Raw genomic sequence first — 20,523 nt, 5'->3', positions numbered from 1 at the left:
GTCATACCTGTAAGGCTATATGGATCCCTCCAGAAGCCTGACTAGAAAGCTCCCAGTTAGCAACCCTCACATCATGGCTTGTTGCTAGGACATAAAAACCACTGGATGTTGACTCCCAGTATTATATACATTGGTTTTCACATCCTAGCAACAAGCCAGGACACACTTTTAGCCTTTACAACCACTAATGAACATTTTACAAATCTGCAGTTATTTTGTAATCTACCTATCTACCAAGTCCCATTGACTGCATAGGAATTGTTTTCTGAAAAGGTGAACTTGGCCCTTAAGTTCACTCAACGGGGTGAAAGTAAAAAAAGAAAAAAAAAAACATTTTATTTAAATAGTTGATTCCAAAATACACATAGACCAAGAAACCAAACTCTACTGTCTCATTGCAACAGTTTAGTTACTAAAGGCAAAACGAAAAACCACCACAGCATTTTTACTTCTACATGATTGGATGATAAAATCAGCAGAGCTTCCCCTCGTTTCAGATCTACCCCTCAGATCTACAACGACTGCACTTCCAAGTGCAGAGTGGATTTGCCTTTAGTAAATCAACCAGAGTATTTGTAGATCTACTTGGATTAGAAGTAAAGCTAAAGGTTTCTGATTTATGAAAGCAAACCTGTGAAGACACGCCCAAGAAGGTTTAGCAGCCAGATTTTTGGTCAAACAAACCAAGCTGTTAAAAAAAGTCTTGTGAAAGACTGCAATGTGGCCTCTGTTGAGACAGTGACTTTTCAAAAACACTTGTCAGCAGCTCTCCAATAACTACAAAACTAGTAACCACTACTACTGAAACACACAAGGTCTGCTCATTTACAAATACAGCATTTCAGATTTTTAAAACTGCCAACAGCACGATAGCTAAAAGGGACCAATATATCTTTTAGGATATGTATACAATATTTTTATTGAAATCTAAGGAATACTAAAAACAGAGGGGAATTTACTAAGACTGGAGCAGCTGTGCATGGCAACCAATCAGCTTCTAGCTTTCATTTTCAAAGATTAAAAAGGGACACTAAACTCTGGACTGAAAAGAAAAAAGGTGTATTCAAATATGTATGTATTTTTAACTTTAACAAAGTACCTTCTAAATGTTCTAAGCCTCTTCCAAGTTTCTTTGTTTTTTCTGCAGTAATCTGACTACCTGTTAGAGGGTGGCGTCATTTGCTCTCCATGGTCCCACTCTATGTAGGAATATGGCCACCCTCTCATGCTCCTGTGATGGACTAGGGACCATGGGGTATGTAGTGTGTGTATAGAGCTTGTTCCAAACAAGAAGGGCGAAAAAGGAAAGGTTCAGGAGTTTACAAAGTACGCTACAAGGAGGCAGAAAAACACAGTAAGAAACAACTTCATGAAAAATTGATTACAGGGCTGTTACGTAGTGGATGTGTATGCATGCATTATGTTTGGAAAAAAGGAATATCATTTAATGTCACTTTAACTGAACAATCTGAAGTTAGAAGCCGTTTGGTTAGAAAGCAAAGATCATGTGCTCCAGGTTTAGTAAAATAATGCTTAGCTAGAGTTTATTATAAAAATCTCGTTATAGTGTTGAAATGTGGAAAGCAAAATTTTACTTCCATATCTTTAAAATTGTCGACCCTTACCCTGATTTTTAGGATTTTGTTTTTGTAATAGAGGAATTTAAAGAGCCCCCATCCTTTTATTTTAACTTATACGCTTTTATATTGACGATTGTCCCTAACCTTTGTACAATGGCTCTACCACACACACGCAAAGTATAAACATACATTTTCTTTTTTCAAGTTATTTAAAGGCCAATTAAATCAACCTACTTTTACTAAGCCATCAACGTCACCAGTATTTTGGTGAAAATGTTTAATAATTATTTACATCAACCTCTTTAAAAAGGAATGCTGGACTACAAAAAAAAAAAAATCAAGACTGGAGAGTCAAAGGTCTAGCCAGTGCAAAGTTGGGGGACAAAAAAAAAAGAAAGAAAACAGTTCTACAAAGAATGAAAACGTAATGGGAACCTATTACAAAGAACCTGTATCCCATGTCTACATAAAAAAAATATATATATATAAAAATAATTTAGGTCTTTGTATTCCAGTGGAAAAAATGTTTAACACTTATTAAGAACCACCAAGCTTAGACAGGAATTGGTCCGATATGAAAAGGCATCTTGTAACAATAAACGTAGTTACATGAAATGTGGCCCTGCCATTTTCCAGAGTTCAGGCTACCATTACAGATTTTAAGACTGGCAAGTACCTAATGGTTTGCTTTAAATGACTTATAGAACCAGAAACCACCTTTTATAAAAAGTTATTTCAACCTCAGTTTATGCAAGGATGAGAAAAGTAGATTGGAAGGAGTCACTGGTTTAAGGTTACATACAAGTAGGCCTTTTGCTACATTGGTTTTGATATACTTACTGTTCTATCACCTTTTCAAATGCATAGCTCTGTCTCTAAACAACTGCACCAGCATTAAAGTAAAAGGGTCATAATAATGGAAACTTGCTAAAAACAGTGGGGCACAGTTATATAACCATTACATGATGAAAACTAGTTATTTCTGCACTTTAATAAAATATACATATATTTGTCTTTTTAACAAGAGTGCAGTCCTAGAGTGGAAATATGCACCTTGAACAAATATACACGAAGGGGCATATTTATAAAGTAGTGAATAAGACTTTCACCAAACATTTACTGGTGGTGAATCAATTACTGTCATTTAGAACATATGCACCATGAAAAGTCACTTGCAGTGAAATGACTGATTCATTGTATTATAAAATTTGCCTCCAAGTACAGACACTGCCTAATGAGCTATTGTGGTGATAAATGTAAAAAAAAAAAAAATTATGAGAGATCGTGTGTGTGTATATATATATATATATATATATATATACATATATATATACATACACACACACACACAGCAAACTATGCAGCAATGTGATGCCTACCTGGTATTTGTATAGATGTGTGGACAGCTCTTATTGAACAGACATTTGAGAGAAATAAAAAAGTTAAGCATGTCCAAAATGCATCTAGAACAGAAGTCCAGTTAAAACACTTCTAATATTATTCTAAGGACATAAGTCACTAAAACCCCAGTACTAATTTTTGCTTTTTTACTAATAAAATTCGGAAGTGGTGTGTCAAATTTCCTACCTCAGCAAAAGTACATACACATTTAATTTTTGCTTACAACCGACAGGTTTCATAATGCAACTTGCTACAAAATATGTTAGACAAAACCAGGCAGTCTAAAGTATTGTTACCGATAGAATGTGGAACGCGTTATCTCTTCCCAAGAGCAGAATCTAATATTAAGCGCAGTCAGTCCAGGTAAGCTCTTAAACCACTGACCTATGTATTTGTGTATGTGATTAGGAATATATATCTCAATATGTACCTTAAAGCTCATTGGAATTTTAATAGCGGAGTCAGAGAAATACCTAGATTTGTAGAGTTATGCAGGGAGACAAAAAAGTTACAATTAATTAGCTACTATGAAAGATCCATAAGTATTGAGAATGTAAAACTGATTTTGAACCCTCAGTGGTCTGCCACAACCATTATTTTTTCCTAGCCAAAACAGATTTTTTTATTGTACAGGATTGCTAAAGAAATCAAACCAAATTGCCAACTGGATGAACTTTAAAGTGCAAACATACGTACAGTATTCATAACCAATTGTCTAAACCGTCTAATTCTATACGGACTGGAAATGCCTCAATGGCCAAAATGCAACATGACATCAATGTAATGAAATACACGAATAGTTTTTGTTGCTTTTACATATATAGGAATAAATGGCCAAACTATTTCAAGGCTTCTTGCCAATTCCTGCTTCACTGGATGTTCAAGTAAGATGTCCTCGCATACAGGTTGTAACGCAATGAAAACTGAAAACAATGCATCTTTACAGGCTATAGCAACTGTATAGTTGAATCACAAACTGATCATTACTTGTGATGTATCTAAAAGTCATGTACAATCCTATTAATGTGAATTCTAACTTCTGTAAGGTCTAATAAGATTCCGGTATAACAAATTCAAATTCAGTGCTGCCATCAGACGTAGTTGGTTTAAACATGCTCTGGTTAGATTGCTGAAGGAATATATCATCCCAGTTCACAGGCTTTGGCCCATTGCTAGAGTGGTTCTCTTCAGAATCCGGTTGTGGCTTATCTGGGTCAATGTTATACACAATTCCACCATCACTGATGACAGGTACATTATTTTTATTATCACCTACGTATGCATACTGCCTTATCTGTAATGACTTACATGGATTCAAACGGTAAAGCTTTGCATCTCCAGCAGGGTCCAAACTATGAACTGATCTTATGTGTGAGGCCATGACCTGGTAGTTTATAAAAGAACCACCGCAAGTCAAGCATTGATATCTTCTCTCGCCTGTGTGGTGTATTTCATGCTTTGTACGGTATTCCGCAAGTGCAAAGACCCTCTCACAGTAGCGGCAGGGGTATTTTTTTTCCCACGAGTGAACGTTAAAATGTCTTCGCAAACTAGTAAGACAAACATATGATCTCTTGCACACAATACAAATATAATAGACTCTCCCATCCACTATAAGCTCATAATGATCGTCGTGTTTCAGTTTCATTTTTTTACTGTCTGGTGAGCCATCATCACACAGATTAGATAAACCTTCTTCGGGGTCATCTTTAATAGGAATCACTATGTCATATGTATCTTCGCCAATATTCGCATAAACTTTGCAGCCTGTTGAAAGGCCCTCAATCTCCGAAGCTGTGTCTAATGTTATGATCTTCTTACCATCCATTATTCTCCGAGGTTCGGAAGAATCTTTACTGCTCCCAGAAACAACATCTGCAATTTTAATTTTGAATTCTCCAGGCTTTGATGAAGATCCAGGGCTGACGGTAACCACCTGTTTCTTCTGCACTCCATCAAAGGATATATTTTTGTGTGTAATTGTTGGCTGGCCTACAGATATGACGGAAGAAGGAGGAGGAGATGAAATACAATCAGCATCCAAGATCAGCTCTAATTTGGGATGAACAACACCAATTGGTTGCAGTTTTGGTAAGTTTTGATTAGCTGTAACTGGCTTCTCGGCTGGTGTAGGTATAGCTGAAGAAGATGGGGCATTGGAAGGAGACTGGACTGGTGCAACAGCTGTGCCAGAGATTTTCAGAGGAGAGGTTGTAGTATTGCTAGTTGAATGTGAATTTTGAGTTGGTGGATTTACACTTGTATCAGCAGGAACAACAACAGGTGTTATAACTTTTGGAACTGGAGCTGCTGGTTTTGGGGGAGGTTGGACTACAGGTTTAATATCTTGGGTAACCTGTTGCTGGACAGGTTCTGGAATAGGTTTCTTTACATCGGGTGCCTGTTCACTAGGAGCAGAAATCGGGGGTGTCACAGGTTCCTTTTTTTCTTGGGCACCTTTTTTGGGGGGTGCAAAAGTCTCAGAGCAAAAGATCACATCATCATCAGAATCATCATTTGACTCAACATCAGAATTTGTTGATACAGTAAATGTGTCTGCAAGCATTGGCAATACAGAAACTCCAAGAGCTTTGGTCAATGCTGCACTAGTTGTGTTTTTTGTTGACTCTTGTGTTTTTTCATCAGTCTTTGACTGATCTGCATTACTGTCTTTAACTCCACCAGATATACTTTTCACTTGTGACAGAGGGATTCCAAGTTCTGCTATAAAAGGTACACCTAACAATTTTCCAGACTTTATCAACTCTTCCAACATGTCGCTTTTAACGCGTACAATTTTAGCACTGTAAATATAGTTAAGTATTTCTGCAAATATTTCAGCTCTGATAAAGTTCAGCTCCACAACTTGACCAGCAACGGTGAAGAGTTGGTGGAAATAAGTACTGCATGCAGAAAGAATGTTCTTGTGAGCTCTAAATTTGCGATCTTCTACAATAACTGTGACATCGCAGTACAAGCCCTGCAGCCGCTGGTCATTCAAAGCCTGGAGCAGACAACCAGAGTATTGGGTATCCGTGGCAGTTATCAATTTTTTCAACTCCATGTCTGAAAGTAAATAAAAAGGGTATATTGTTAGTACAAGATGAGATATTCACAAAGATCTAGATACATCCTAAAGCTGAATTCCAGGTAAAAATAAAAGCTACAGTTGCAGTGGGACTCATTTTGTGTCTAGGGGGTAACAAACACCCCGCTCTGACAGAAATCCCCACAGCTACATGACTAGTCCCCTGAATCTACTGCTCTTCACTGCTCCATCAGTTGTGGGCATTCAGGTGTACTTACTTTCAATACGCTCGGGTCAAATGAGCCCAAAGCTCTGTGTAAGAGAGTGCTTGCCAATGGCTGTGAATTGGAGAAGCTGTGATGTCACTTAGAGGCGCCCATGGCCCAGCCATTGTTGGTCCTCCTTCCTCTCCCCTGCAGCACTGATACAGGGGAGCCGGAGGTGCAGGATCATGTGACCCGCCCGAATAAAAAGGGAGGTTAAGTACACATCTTTTTTTCATACAGGATAGGTAGGAGAAGGGGACAGCAATATTTTTTAGAACAGCTTTTCTTTCACTCCAACCCTTGCAGTGCCAGGGGAGCCCCACATCAGGGGAAACTGTATTTTACCTAGAGTACAGCTTTAAAGGAAGGAGGTACACACAATCTAATCTTACAGAATAAATGATTAGACAGAACACAGTCCCATGAAAACTTTCTCATATATAGATTTGTGACAACACTTTAGATTACTTTATCATAAAACAAAACTTGATATTAAATAGTGCTCCTGTATAGGAGAAAAGAGAATATTTACCTCTCACGCTGCTTCCATTGCAAAATGCCAGATCATTGTCAGAGTTTCAGTGTATGATTTCTGTGCAACAGAGTGGCATTCAGAGACGAGAGGTTTTTCTTTAAAGGGGGTACACCAGTCTGACTGGCCTGTCAGACTGGCACCTACACTACATCTACTTTGTATTTTAACTGTGTATTGCCCTGCATTTGTCTGTATCCCCACCAGCATCAAAACCTTGAAAGGGGAGTTGTGAGCTTCCAAAATGAGCTGTAATTACTTCCGGACCGCCAACTGTAAAAAAACACAAACACACACATTCGTTTGATGTTAAATACCAGAGTTATGGCAGCAGCTAGCTGCCATATCCTTGGCATTTTTTTTTATACAGCAGACAACCTGGCGTCCGATAAAAAAGTGGTCCCAGAGGCGGATTTACCACAGGATCACTTTTATAGGTGGCGGGAGAGGTGCCCCTCCCGCCACTTTCTGGTTGTAAATGATCCGATCCCTGGAAGTGATGGGCAGGAATTTGAGTGAAGGCAAGATGGCCCCCACTCAAATCTATGCCCTTGGAGGACTGGAGCGATGTCAAACAACGCCTTCGGGCCTTTAAGTACCCCTCCCCCCTTTGTGTTGAAGTAAAATTACTTTTTGCTTTTAGGTGTAAATGGGAGATCCAAAGTCCCTTTGACCCCAGATCTCACATTAAAGAGGCCCTGTCCTGTTATATTACAAAGGATGTTAACATTCCTTGTAATAGAAATAAAAGTGATCAAAATGTTTTCTTTTTTAAAGGGGACAGTGTAAAATAAAAAATACATTTTTAAAGAGCCCCGTCCCTCGGAGCCCATGCCCACACATATCATGCCACGCGTGAGGTATCGCCGCAATCATTAGAACGAGCGCAATAATTCTAGCACTAGACTAATGCTGTAAATCTAAACAGGTAACCTGTAAAAAAAATTAAAGCGCCGCCTATAGAGATTTTTAAGTACCGTTGTTTTTCGCCAATCCACGAGCTTGCACAATTCTAAACCATGACATGTTAGGTGTCAATTTACTCAGCATAACATCATCGAGCTGACTTTACGTTTTTCTTGTATTATTTTTTAAAAAAGTGTATTTTCTCCCAAAAAAATTTTGTTTGCAAGACCGCTGTGCAAATACAGTGTGACAAAGTAATGCAACAATCTCCATTTTATTCTCTATCCAGTGTAAATAACCCATAACGTCATATATATATTTTTTTTTTTTAAAAGACCCCACCTGTTGCCTATGGAGGAGCTCAACAGCTATGACAGAGAAGGGAGAACACACTTGCATCTGCGGCCCGGAAGAACAGAATGGTGCTCCCTACCCTAGCACTAAAGGGTGCTGGTCCTGATTACTCTGGACTGATCCACTACAGGCTGCAGACAATTTTAAGAAGGCTTATTTTCAATGCAGTTTTAGACTACATTATTTAAAGGGATTATAAACCTATTTTTTTTTGTAAATAACAACCATGTTATACTTGGCTGATTTGTGCAGTGGTTTCGCACAGAGCAGCCCTGATCCTCAGTTCCGGGTTCCCCACCATCAGCCCTGGCTCCTCCTCTTCTTAGTGTACCACCATAAGAAAGCCGCCTCCTATGGTGGCACTCCTGTGGGCTTGGTCCATTGACACAGACAGTGCAGCTTGGCCCCACCTCATCATCACAGGATTTGTTTGACAGAAGCAGGAGCTAATAACTCCTGCTGCTTTCAATCTGCCCTGTAAGGAGAGAGAGCACAGTGCTGGATAAAGAATGGGCTCAGGCAATTATAAGGTAAAAGGGCTGGGGGAGCTGCATATAGGTGCTTTTTATGTATTTTTTAACAATAATGCATAAAATGCATTAAAGGGGTTGTAAAGGTAAACATTTTTTTCCCTAAATAGCTTCCTTTACCTTAGTGCAGTCCTCCTTCACTTACCTCATCCTTCGATTTTGCTTTTAAATGTCCTTATTTCTTTTGAGAAATGCTCACTTCCTGTTCTGTCTGCAACTACACACCGTAATGCGAGGCTCTCCCTGGTGTGGAGAAAGCCTCTTGAGGGGGTGAGCAGGAGTGTCAGGACGCCCACTAACACACAGCTCCTTTCTCTATCTGCAAAGTAGAGAGAGTGTCCCAGCACTCCTGCTCGCCCCCTCCAAGAGGCTTTCTCCACACCAGGGAGAAAGCCTTGCATTACGGTGTGTAGTTACAGACAGAAGAACAGGAAGTGAGGATTTCTCAAAAGAAATAAGGACATTTAAAAGCAAAATCGAAAGATGAGGCAAGTGAAGGAGGACTGCACTAAGGTAAATGAAGCTATTTAGGGAAAACATTTTTTCTTTAACAACCCCTTTAAAGTGTTTATTACCCTCCAAAAAAATATATGGATCATGTTTCCTTAAAGAATGTTATAAAGCAGTGGTTCTCAACCTCAGTCCTCGAGTACCCCCAACAGGCAATGGTTTGCAGGTTTTCCTTTAAATCAGAGTCAATGGCTTGGAATTTTGGACAGCTATTTTATCTAAGAGAGATTCCCAAAACATGGACTGTTGGAGGTACTTGAGGATTGAGGTCGAGAACCGCTGTTATACAGCCCAGCGCTTGTGCTATGTAATTTGGCCCCCTGTATCACCTGAAATACCTGGCTATACCCTCCCCTCTGTAAACTGACAATGGTTTATCATGGCTGGTAAGCCCTGACACCGTGATCATTTTACGTGCATCCATCATCCGCAGCCTTGCCTCCTGTGCAGATTATACCTTATCTCAGATAGTCTCCTGGCACTCACGTGACTCCTCAGCCCCGCCCGCTATAAGCTGTCAGCCAGGCAGAGGAGAGAGCTGAGGTGTCACGTGAGCACCAAAAGACGTTCTGAGATAAGGTGTAATCGACATTTTTATACAGCACAGACACTGGGACACAATATAACACAGCTGATGGCATGATCATAGTATAGTGGGTTAACAACCACTTTAAGGTAAAAAAAAAAATATATATATATATATATATATATATATATATTGTGCCTTTACAACCACTTTAAACTGAAAGAGAAAGCCCTGTTTGGAAGGTAGATTTAGCACACTATGTTGCTATACCCATAGAGGGGAATGGAGGGTCCAACTGAAAAAAAAAAAAAAAAATGGACCCCTCGTGTGAAAGGGGTTTTACAGGTTTACTTTAACCACTTCCCGCCCAAGGATGTCATATGACGTCCTGGACTTTCAGTGGGGATATCTGAATGATGCCTGCAGCTACAGGCATCATTCAGATATCGCTATTTTCAGCCGGCGATTCTGTGCACCATTAGAACAATCATAGCAGCAGTTCCGCCACTTGATCGTTCTTATAGGCGACGGGAGGGGATGTCCCCCCCTTTCCTGGGCTCTCCCGCGCCATCAGGGACCCGGAGAAACAATCAGCCGGCGCCGGATGGGAAGCATAGATATTTCTGGTGACCACATGGTCACCAGCCATCTCTATGACCGTCGAAGGCCCGCACGCAACGTTATGATGTCGCGCCCAGGTAGCAGGAAGTAAACAAAGCAACAATTGCGGCTGTCGGCATGAGATTGTGAAAAAAAGTTCCCCGATCTCATGCTTTCCAGCCTGGAGGAGAGATATGGGGTCTTATTGACCCCCCGCATCTCTCCATAAAGAGGACCTGCCACGATACATTCCTATTATAAGCGATGTTTACATTCCTTGTAATAGGAATAAAAGTGATCAAAAAAAAATTTAATGTAAAAAAGTGCAAAAGTTAAATAAAATGTAATTATTTAAAACGCCCCTGTCCTCGGTAGCTAAAAAAACATATATAGTGTTTGTGGGTTCTGAGTAATTTTCTAGCAAACGAATTATGATTTTTGCATGTAGAAGAGGAGTGCCAGACTAGGCCTGGTATGGAAGTGGTTTAAGTAGAACTTCAGGCATGTATTAATGTATATGAAAACACTCACTTTGTAAAATAACCCATTCAGTTTACAGTAGAAAAGAAAGGCGAAACATGTGTAATTATATATATATATATATATATATATATATATATATATATATATATATATATATATATATGTGTGTGTGTGTATATGCCCTCATGTTTAATGTGGTCAGTTTTGAAAAGAAAGCAGAGGGACTAGCAAGATCACCAGGGATTTTACACAAAGGAAGCAATGCAAAGAACAGGATACTTTTCATACAAGTACGTGGTACAGCAAGCACGTATCAAGAACATAAAGTGTTGGATTTACATATTCTTTAAAAGCCAGTCACAGTGGTGTGAACTATTAATTACCTATGATAAAAACAGTAGCATTCCCTGTTTTTTTATGGCATTCTGGACATCAACATATGGCTATATTAGATTAGCCATGTGTAAACAAGAGTACGAATGCGCTACCAAAAGTGTTAAAAAGAACCCTTGATAAAGTCACATAGCAGTGACGCAACGCGTCGGTAGGAGCTTAGGTGATATCCACTTCTGTTTTTTACGGCCGTGACCGTAAGTTTCTGCATCTTTTACGTTGTTTTTTTTACCTGTATGGTGTTTTTTTGCCTTTTTATTGTCAACTACCGATTTTAATAAATGGACCTATATGCTTTTTAACTTGCTGCACTATGGAGATCCTTTTTTCTTGCTTTTAAATCCTTGGATCCGGAGATACATTTCCCAGGAAATCTGTTGCGAGGTTGGAGGCAGTACTGCAGTGGTGTCCTGTTCAAAACACACGAGGAGGAAGGAGCATTCACCGTTGGTTGGCCATTATCGTTCAATGCAACCATTAGACCCAGTGGGGTCTATTTATAAGGTAAGCGGCCATCACCACAGGGGGAGGATACAAGAAATCTATTGTTTTTATCTACATATTTTTCAAACTCGGACTCCCTTGCCAGTCCCTTTCCTCCGCTCTGTTATTTTGCTCATCCATGAAATTATCCTGTTGTGACAAGGTATGAGTTGCTCCCTGGATGATCAGAGATTTTTTCTGTGGATGCACCAATTATAGCACTTTCTCACATGGACTTGGTTTTAGTTCAGTATATATTTTACCTGAATGGACTTTATATTATTAACCATACACTGTTGTGATGCACGTTGTTATTATTAATAATATGAGATTAATTTGCACGAACTTTATTCACATAGCACTTTGTTAAATAGTAATTAGCGCTACTTCAATATATTTAAAACATTAGATTAGCCATGTTCTCTCTTTTTTCTTTTTATTACACGGTTTTTAAAGCAGACCTTCAGTAATTTTGTTCAACTTTCCTTCTATTAAATCCTCTGACCTTGTTGTTTTAACTTTGGATCCTAAAACATATTTTTTCTGCCAGTAAATACCTTATACAGCCCACTTCCGATTTCTTGTCAGGTAAAAAGCCTAGTCTTATGACATCTTGCACAGCTCTTTCGCTTACACTTGTGGGAGTTTGCCAGGAAGGGAGGGGAGTGAGTCATAAGAGGGCCAATGAGAGATGCAGGGCTGCAGAGCTGGAGGCGTGCCTCTGTGTAAATCCAGGAAGTGAACAAGCAGCAGCTTCAGCTGCCCAGTTAAAATAGCTGTAAAGTCAAGATGATAAAACACTGCCATCCCCTCCGTTTTATCAAGAGCTATAGCGCTAGGTGTCCTTTTTTTTTATTTATTTGAATTGTAAGTACCTTTTCTCAGGGTTTGACAAATTTGCTTGGAATCTAGGAGCCAGCTAAAAGTTAGGAGCCAGAAAACGCACCCTGTCCCGACGAGCTTGCGCGCAGAAGCGAACACATACGTGAGCAGCGCCCGCATATGTATTCAAACCACACATGAGGTATCGCCACGATTGGTAGAGCGAGAGCAATAATTCTAGCCCTAGACCTCCTTCTGTAACTCAAAACATGCAACCTGTAGATTTTTTTAAACGTCGCCTATGAAGATTTTAAAGGGTAAAAGTTTGTCGGCATTCCACGAGCGGACGCAATTTTGAAGCGTGACATGTTGGGTATGAATTTACTCGGCGTAACATTATCTTTCATAATATTAAAAAAAATGGGGATAACTTTACTGTTGTCTTATTTTTTTAATTAATAAAAGTGTAATTTTTCCCAAAAAAGTGCGCTTGTAAGACCGCTGCGCAAATACGGCGTGACAGAAAGTATTGCAACGATCGCCATTTTATTCTCTAGTGTGTTAGGATAAAAAATATATATAATGTTTGGGGGTTCTAATTAGAGGGAAGAAGATGGCAGTGAAAAATGACATTAGAATTGCTGTTTAACTTGTAATGCTTAACTTGTAATACCAACAGCCACCACCAGATGGCAACAGCTCACATCTGGTGGTAATAACTTGTAATACCAATGGCTCACCACCAGATGGCGCCAGCTCACAAAAAAAGATGCCCACCTTCCAAGCCAAGTCGCCAGGACACTATTTCTAGTCGCGACCGGGATTTGTCGAGCCCTGCCTTATCTCACAGCAATATCTTGTTGTCTGTGTCTTTCCTCTGCTCGGTCTTCCCAATGTAAAAAATTTAACTATGTTTGTTGGCCGACAATTGTGTGAAAGACAAGTTCCTGGCCAACGCCCTTAGGACAAAAGTCAGAGGCTTTGTCTGTGGAAAATCTGATCATGTGTAAGAGGCTTAACCCTCGCCACACAACACCGGTCCTTGTGGCTCTTGCTCCCCCAGGCAGTATTGTGCGGTGTACTGATCCTGACGTCATCATGCCCATAGACCTGCTCTGGACGTGAGGATGTCAGGAACATCCATCAATGGATCGTGGGGGGGGAGCACTGTTTGAAGGTGGAGTGGAGGATCGGGTGAGTATAAGCCTTCTCCCACTATACATGCACAAAGGTAACCTGAATCCAGCGCAAAACAAAATGAGGGAAAAAATTATAGCAAAGCTTCTGACAAACTGAAAAACCTAATTTTAATGCAATGGCTTTGGTTTATAAACTCCAAACTACAAATACATTTGTACAAGCATTTCTAATGCTTTCGGAAAGATTTGATTTGTATTGGAATATTGTCTTTATATTTAAAGTGTAACCAAAGGCAATTTTTTTTTTTACCACTGGGCACTTAGGCTGGATTTACACCTATGCAGTTTTAGTGCTTTTTGCAGATTTGAACTACAGAACGTGTTCCATAGGAAACCATGTTAAATAGCCTGTAGTGCAAATCTGCAAAAAGCAATAAAACTGCATAGATGTGAATCCGGCCTTAAACCCCCTTCCTAACCAGACCAATTTTCAGCTTTCGGTGCTCTCACATTTTGAATGACAATTACTCAGTCATGCAACACTGTACCCATATGAAATTTCTATCAATTTTTTCACACAAATAGCGCTTTCTTTTGGTGGTATTTAATCACCGTTGGTTTTTTTGCGCTATAAAAGAAAAAATAGACTGAAAATTCTGTAAAAATAATAATTTCTTTGTTTCCGTAATTTTTTTTTGCAAATTAGTCATTTTTCTTCATAAATTCTGGCCAAAATTTATACTGCTAAATATCTTTGGGTACAAATAAGTACAAATTGGTGCATATTTTTTGGTCTTTGTGAAAGTTAGAGAGTCCACAAGCTATGGTGCCAATCTATGAAAATTGATCACACCTAAAGTACTGACAGCCTATCTCATTTCTTGAGACCCTAACATGACAGAAAAGTACAAATACCCCCCAAATGTCCCCTTTTTGGAAAGAAGACATTCCAAGGTATTTAGAAAGAGGCATGGTGAGTTTTCTGAAGTTGTAATTTTTTCCCACAATTCTTTGCAAAATCAAGACTTATTTTTTTCACAAAATTGTCATATTAGGAGGCTATTTCTCACATACAGCCTATGCATACCACAAATTACACCCCAAAAAAATCCCGCTATTACTCCCGAGTATGGTGATACCACATGTGCGAGACTTTTACACAGCGTGTAAAAAGTTAAGTTACCCCCTAACAGGTGTTGCCTTGGTCACAGGCCAACAATGCCAAAGTTAAAGTTAACCTTTACCAACAAGCTACTTATGCAGGTAAGGGATGTCTGTAGACAAAAATAACCTGTTTAGCTTTGGCCAATATTGAGTACTGCCCTTTCTATAGGCAGGGTTTGACAAATTTGCTTGGAATCTAGGAGCCAGCTAAAAAAAGTTAGGAGCCAGAAAACGCACCCCGTCCCGACGAGCTTGCGCGCAGAAGCGAACACATACGTGAGCAGCGCCCGCATATGTAAACGTGTTCAAACCACACATGTGAGGTATCGCCGCGATTGGTAGAGCGAGAGCAATAATTCTAGCCCTAGACCTTCTCTGTAACTCAAAACATGCAACCTGTAGATTTTTTTAAACGTCGCCTATGAAGATTTTAAAGGGTAAAAGTTTGTCGGCATTCCACGAGCAGACACAATTTTAAAGCGTGACATGTTGGGTATGAATTTACTCGGCGTAACATTATCTTTCATAATATAAAAAAAAAATGGGGATAACTTTACTGTTGTCTTATTTTTTAATTAAAAAAAGTAATTTTTTCACAAAAAAAGAGCACTTGTAAGACCGCTGCGCAAATACGGCGTGACAGAAAGTATTGCAACGATAGCCATGTTATTCTCTAGGGTGTTAGGATAAAAATATATATATAATGTTTGGGGGTTCTAATTAGAGGGAAGAAGATGGCAGTGAAAAATAGTGAAAAATGACATTAGAATTGCTGTTTAACTTGTAATGCTTAACTTGTAATACCAACGGCCACCACCAGATGGCGCCAGCTCACAAGTCAAGCCAAGTCGCCAGGACACTATTTTTAGTCGCCATGGCGACCGGGATTTGTCGAGCCCTGCTATAGGTGTGGGCCATTTACTTACCTCATGAAGCCTGACTGGAAACCTCCTAAGATGTTGCTAAGAGAAGCCTAGTGTTACGCTCAGCTCCAAAGGAATGAGCTCCTTCTCCAATTCCAACCCCCTCACTTGTGCTTTCTCTTCCCTGACACATAAGCTCTGAGCTTAGCATTTGGAAGCTCACTCCTGGGATGGTGAAGATAAGTAGTAACACTAGACCTCCCTTAGCAATGTCCTAAGAGGTTTCCAGTTAGGCCCCTTTCACACTGGGCGGATCAGTAATGATCCGCCCCGTGAACCTCTGCTTGCTCAGCGGGGATCGCTCCGTTGATCCCCGCTGAGCCGGCGGATGACAGGGCGGTCCCCACACACTGTGCAGGGACCGCCCTGTCTTTTCTCCGCTCTCCCCTATGGGGGGGATCGGATGAACACGGACCGTCTGTCCGTGTTCACCCGATCTGATAGACGGATGGAAAAGTAGGTTTTTCCTCCGTCACACTTTGGCGGGTCGGATGTCAGCGGGCATGTCACTGCTGACATCCGCGGCTCCATAGAGGAGCACGGAGCGCCCGTTCAGGTCCGCCTAAAAAAAACTGGCAGGCAGGCCTGAACGGGGCTCCCGTGTGAAAGAGCCCTTAGGCTTTATGAGGTACATAAATGACACACCTATAGAAAGGGCATTACTCAATATTGGGCAAAGCTGAACAGGTTGTTTTTGTCTACAGACATCCCTTACCTGGATAAGCAATTGGTTGGTAAAGTCTCCAGGTATTTTTTCAGCGAATGCATTTTATGCATTAAGGTGAAAAACATTCTGTGCGGTAGCTGCCCCCCAGAGCACCACTTTTCCTTATTGGAGCCTATCCTTTCCAGCAAAGTGCACAAGCCCAGTGACTCCAGCCCCTGTCTCCGCCCTCATGGGATAGATTGATAGCAGCAGGAGCCATTGGCTTCCCACTGTTGTCAATCAAATCCATTGATGTGGAGGGCAGGGCTGTCCATCAATGGATGCAGTAGCGGGACTCATGAGCGTGCCCACACGCGTGCCTCCATGGAAAGCGTCTCTCTGCGGGGGCAACCCAGAAGAGGATCAGAGCTGCTCTGTGAAAAACCCTTGCACGGAGCAAGTAAGTATAGCATGTTTGTTATTTTAAAAGAAAAAAAAAAAAAAAAACCTTTAACAATCACTTTAAAAGAGAAGCATGTTTTTTTTTCTTTTTGTAATTAACCAACCATACTTACTTAGGTGGATGTAGCATCGGACCGATGCTGCATCTGTCCCCCCCGGTGCCTCTGCACTGAGACCTGAGCCAAACATCGCAGATGGCTCAGTTCTCACAGACACCCAGAGATCTGTGCCCCAGGACGAAGTCTTATGAGACGAAACAGCGTAGGGTGGCGGCGTGCTGACATCTAGAAACCGCATACTGTGTCTCGTAGCGAACGGTTGTGCTAGCCGGCCGGCTATAATTTCACTGCGAATTTTATCTACATTCTTGTAAGTGTGATTTTAATCTTTTTAATAAATCGTTATATGGGTTCACACTATGTAGCTTTTTTCTTCTCCATATTGGTTTCTATCAACATTGGTTATCGGTCCACTGTGGGAGAAGTTTTTGGCTCTTGGATATCCTGCCACGTAACCCCCTGGCTGGGGAAAAAGCGTCTGCTGTCAGAAGATCTCTAGTTGGGATCTTCCCTTCTGGTAAGGGACAGTGTGATTGAGAGGTGGAGGTGTCCTGTCTATCCATGCACTTTTCTGAGGTTCATGCAATTTTGATGTCACTATCTGCTTGAATGGGAAAAGGAATTTTCTACTATCAAATTACCATCAGATGCACATTTTGTTGTTTGAACAATAGACTCTCACTTGTTTTATTTTTCTATCAATGTAACATGTCATGTATGGGTGAAAGATTTGTTTAATTTACTTTGTACTAACACTACTAGTATTCACATTAGTTGCGCAGCTATTTTTCTATTGTACTATTTTGTTTGTGGGTATCTCACACTTTAAGCTGCTTGCATTCATATATTCATTATCCACTTAGACAGAGCGGTATCTTCACATTTTTTCACCCAGAGATCTGCTGACTGTCAATCAGCAGCTCTCCTCTCTGCTCCTTCACACTCATTGGAGTGCTGATCTGTGGAGGGGTGGGGAGAGGCCGTCTCAGTGGCTCGCTTAGAGACCGAGACTGCCATTAGGCCAGGCACCTGGCGGATCCACACTTTGTTGAGATGACACGGTGCCTGGACTGATTCCAGTAATGTGAGCAGAAAGTTGACTTCAGACCGCTCTCTGCTGAAAACGGATCACAGGAGTGCAAAACGAATCGTACTCCTGTGACCCAGAGGAGAAGCCCAACCAAAACAAGCTCAGGCTGGACTTCTCCTTTACCGTTAACATTGGCCTTGCTGGCCTGTGACCAAGATCAACACCTGTTATGAGGCAACAAAAACAACTGTATACACAATTAAAAGACAAATATCCTGAAGCTCCTCATAACTAGAACTATTATGCCGCGTACACACAATCGGAAATTCTGACAAAAAAAAAGTGGATTTTTTTCTACAACACTACGACGAGCCTAGAAAAATTAAGTTCAATGATTCCGAGCATGCGTAGGATTTTTGTGCGGCGGAATTGCAAACAGACGGTCGGAATTTCCGACAAGAACTTTTGTTGTCTGAAAATTTGAGAACCAGCCGTCAAATTTTTGTGGTCGGAAATTAAGAAAGCAAATGTCCGATGGAGCCTACACACGGTCGGAATTTTCGACCAAAAGCTCACATCGAACATTTGTTGTCAGAATTTCCGATCCTGCGTACGCGGCATTACTGGAGTGGCATGCCACCATGCAAGAAAGTTACAGTGAGAGCGCAGTGCTGTCATCACAAGTTTAGGAAGCGCGTCTTTCTGTATTCTGACCCTTGAGTCGGGAAGGAGACGTTTGATTGGCTCAGAAGGACATCTTCCCCAATACATCATTAGATAACGGAGTATTGACACATCACATGACCACGTCCAGCTGTACACAAGCGGCCATTCTGCCATCAGAGCAGCCTTCTCATTGTGTGATATTCTCCTTTCACACGCCTCGTCTCATCCCCTCCGCCTACAACTGCCTGGGGAGCCAATATTGCGGAGGTGCCATGATCTCTGCAGTCAGAGACACCTCTCCTACAATCCTGTGTGCGAGGGAGGGATGGGGCATCATTATTATTCATAGCAATGATGAGGGTGATGATGTGTGCCATGTGCTAACCTAGCTGTGTTGGAATATCTCAGGAGCCTGCTGGGCAACTTCTTGTATTTTCTTTTGTTATTGGAAGCACATGTCCCACCTTAGCAATAAAAAGTATGCGCTGTGATCATCAATGGTCAGTGTCCCTCCTCCATTTATAGAAGCTGCCTGGTTGCCATGAGTTACAGCAGCTCCCCTACAGAGGTCCATGGCGGCCCAGTGAGGAGACCCCCCCCCGAGCTCCGAGTCCCGCCCTGCACGGGGTAATATATAGGAAAGGCCGCTCCCTGGCCCAGGCCTACACAGGCCGCTTAGGCACAGCACGGCCTGACAATAGAGAGCACACCGGACTCCCCACCAGCACCGCCGCACTAGGCCTCACAGGCCACCGTGTCACACACACTCCACCCCTCCCGCCTCTCCGCCCCCACACTGATACACAGGGGGGGCCGCAGCACCCCCACTAATCCCCCATTCAATAATATTTACCTGGTGTCCCCGGGCCCACCCGGTGCCTCGGCTTCAGCAGACAACGAGTGAACTCAAACTCCTCCTCCCACGGCCGCCGACCGCCGCCGCAGGAAGAGGCGTTGGCCAGCAGAGGGCACTCAGGGGCGACACGCTTCGGCACGAAGCCTGAATGAGACGCTCGGAAAGGTTCGGCAATTTCCGTCCAGGGAGGAGGAGGAGGAAGTTCTCGCGATGAGAGGAGATGTGCGCCAACTGTGTTCAAGTGTACCTGTCATGGGAGGAGCATTGCGGTCCTTCTAGATGTGTACAAAGTCTTCCTCCATAGGAAGGGAAATGTATGTGGAAAGCACGTGTATGTTACATTTCATCACATAGAGCGGGGGAAGGCTGAAAACACGCGTGTACAATGCAAAGGGAATTGTGCTGCATTAAAAAGAAAACCTCAGGCCGTGTGAATGGGTGAGCTGCCATTCCTGTGTCTGCAGCGCGTGTGCATTGTCCAATGGGACCGTCTATACATTGCCTCCATTGCACCTCAGTGTGGAGTGCGAAGGTTTCCTTTGTTTGCTGAGACACAGCACGATGCCGGAGAAAAAAACAGAAAGACCAGAGCGCCCTCTTGTGTTCCATTATCAGAATGACCGTTCACTAGGTGATGGGAGAAAGTTTTGTGAGAAGCCATTTCGGTTCCCAGGAGATGATTGGCTTTTATTATTACACAAGGAAAGGACAACCTATCGGTGTGAACATTTTCAAAAGTTTCAGATTCGGTAACATTCTTAAACCACTTCAGCGCCAGAAGATCCACCCCTTTCATGAACAGGCTGTTATTGTGATGCGGCACTACGTAACTTTAACTGGCAATTGCACGGTCGTGCAACACTACACAAATAAAATTTGTAAGTTTTGGAGATGGGGATTTCTAAGCCCCGGACCAGTGAGGTGGCGACCCGGTGTGTCAGTGCTGTTGATCGCTGTGCTGCAGGTCAGCGGGACTGGGGGGGGTCTTGTGTAAGTTCACCTTACAGAATTTTCTGTAAAGGTGAACATACCCTTTAAAGCAAGGTCTCAAACTGGTAGCCCTCCAGCTGTTGTAGAACTACAAGTCCCATCATGCCTCTGCCTGTGGGAGTCATGCTTGTAACTGTCAGTCTTGAAATGCCTCATGGGACTTGTAGTTTTGCA

At 41.7% G+C, this 20,523-nt stretch overlaps 1 protein-coding gene across 1 annotated transcript; it reads right to left on the bottom strand.

Annotated features, from left to right (window-relative positions):
- Positions 1-3,638: 3,638 nt before the first annotated feature.
- ZBTB33 (zinc finger and BTB domain containing 33) lies at positions 3,639-19,558 on the bottom strand. The gene is made up of 2 exons (XM_040323940.1): positions 19,357-19,558; positions 3,639-6,047 (listed from the first exon to the last, which is right to left on the bottom strand). The coding sequence occupies exon 2, from the start codon at positions 6,043-6,045 to the stop codon at positions 4,030-4,032; it is 2,016 nt and encodes a 671-aa protein (XP_040179874.1). The 5' UTR covers positions 6,046-6,047; positions 19,357-19,558; the 3' UTR covers positions 3,639-4,029.
- Between the last annotated feature and the right edge of the window lie 965 nt (positions 19,559-20,523).

The sequence above is a fragment of the Rana temporaria genome, chromosome 9, assembly GCF_905171775.1.
Source record: "Rana temporaria chromosome 9, aRanTem1.1, whole genome shotgun sequence".
NCBI classification, from domain to species: Eukaryota; Metazoa; Chordata; class Amphibia; order Anura; family Ranidae; genus Rana; species Rana temporaria.
This window is presented reverse-complemented; position numbering and strand designations above follow the sequence as displayed.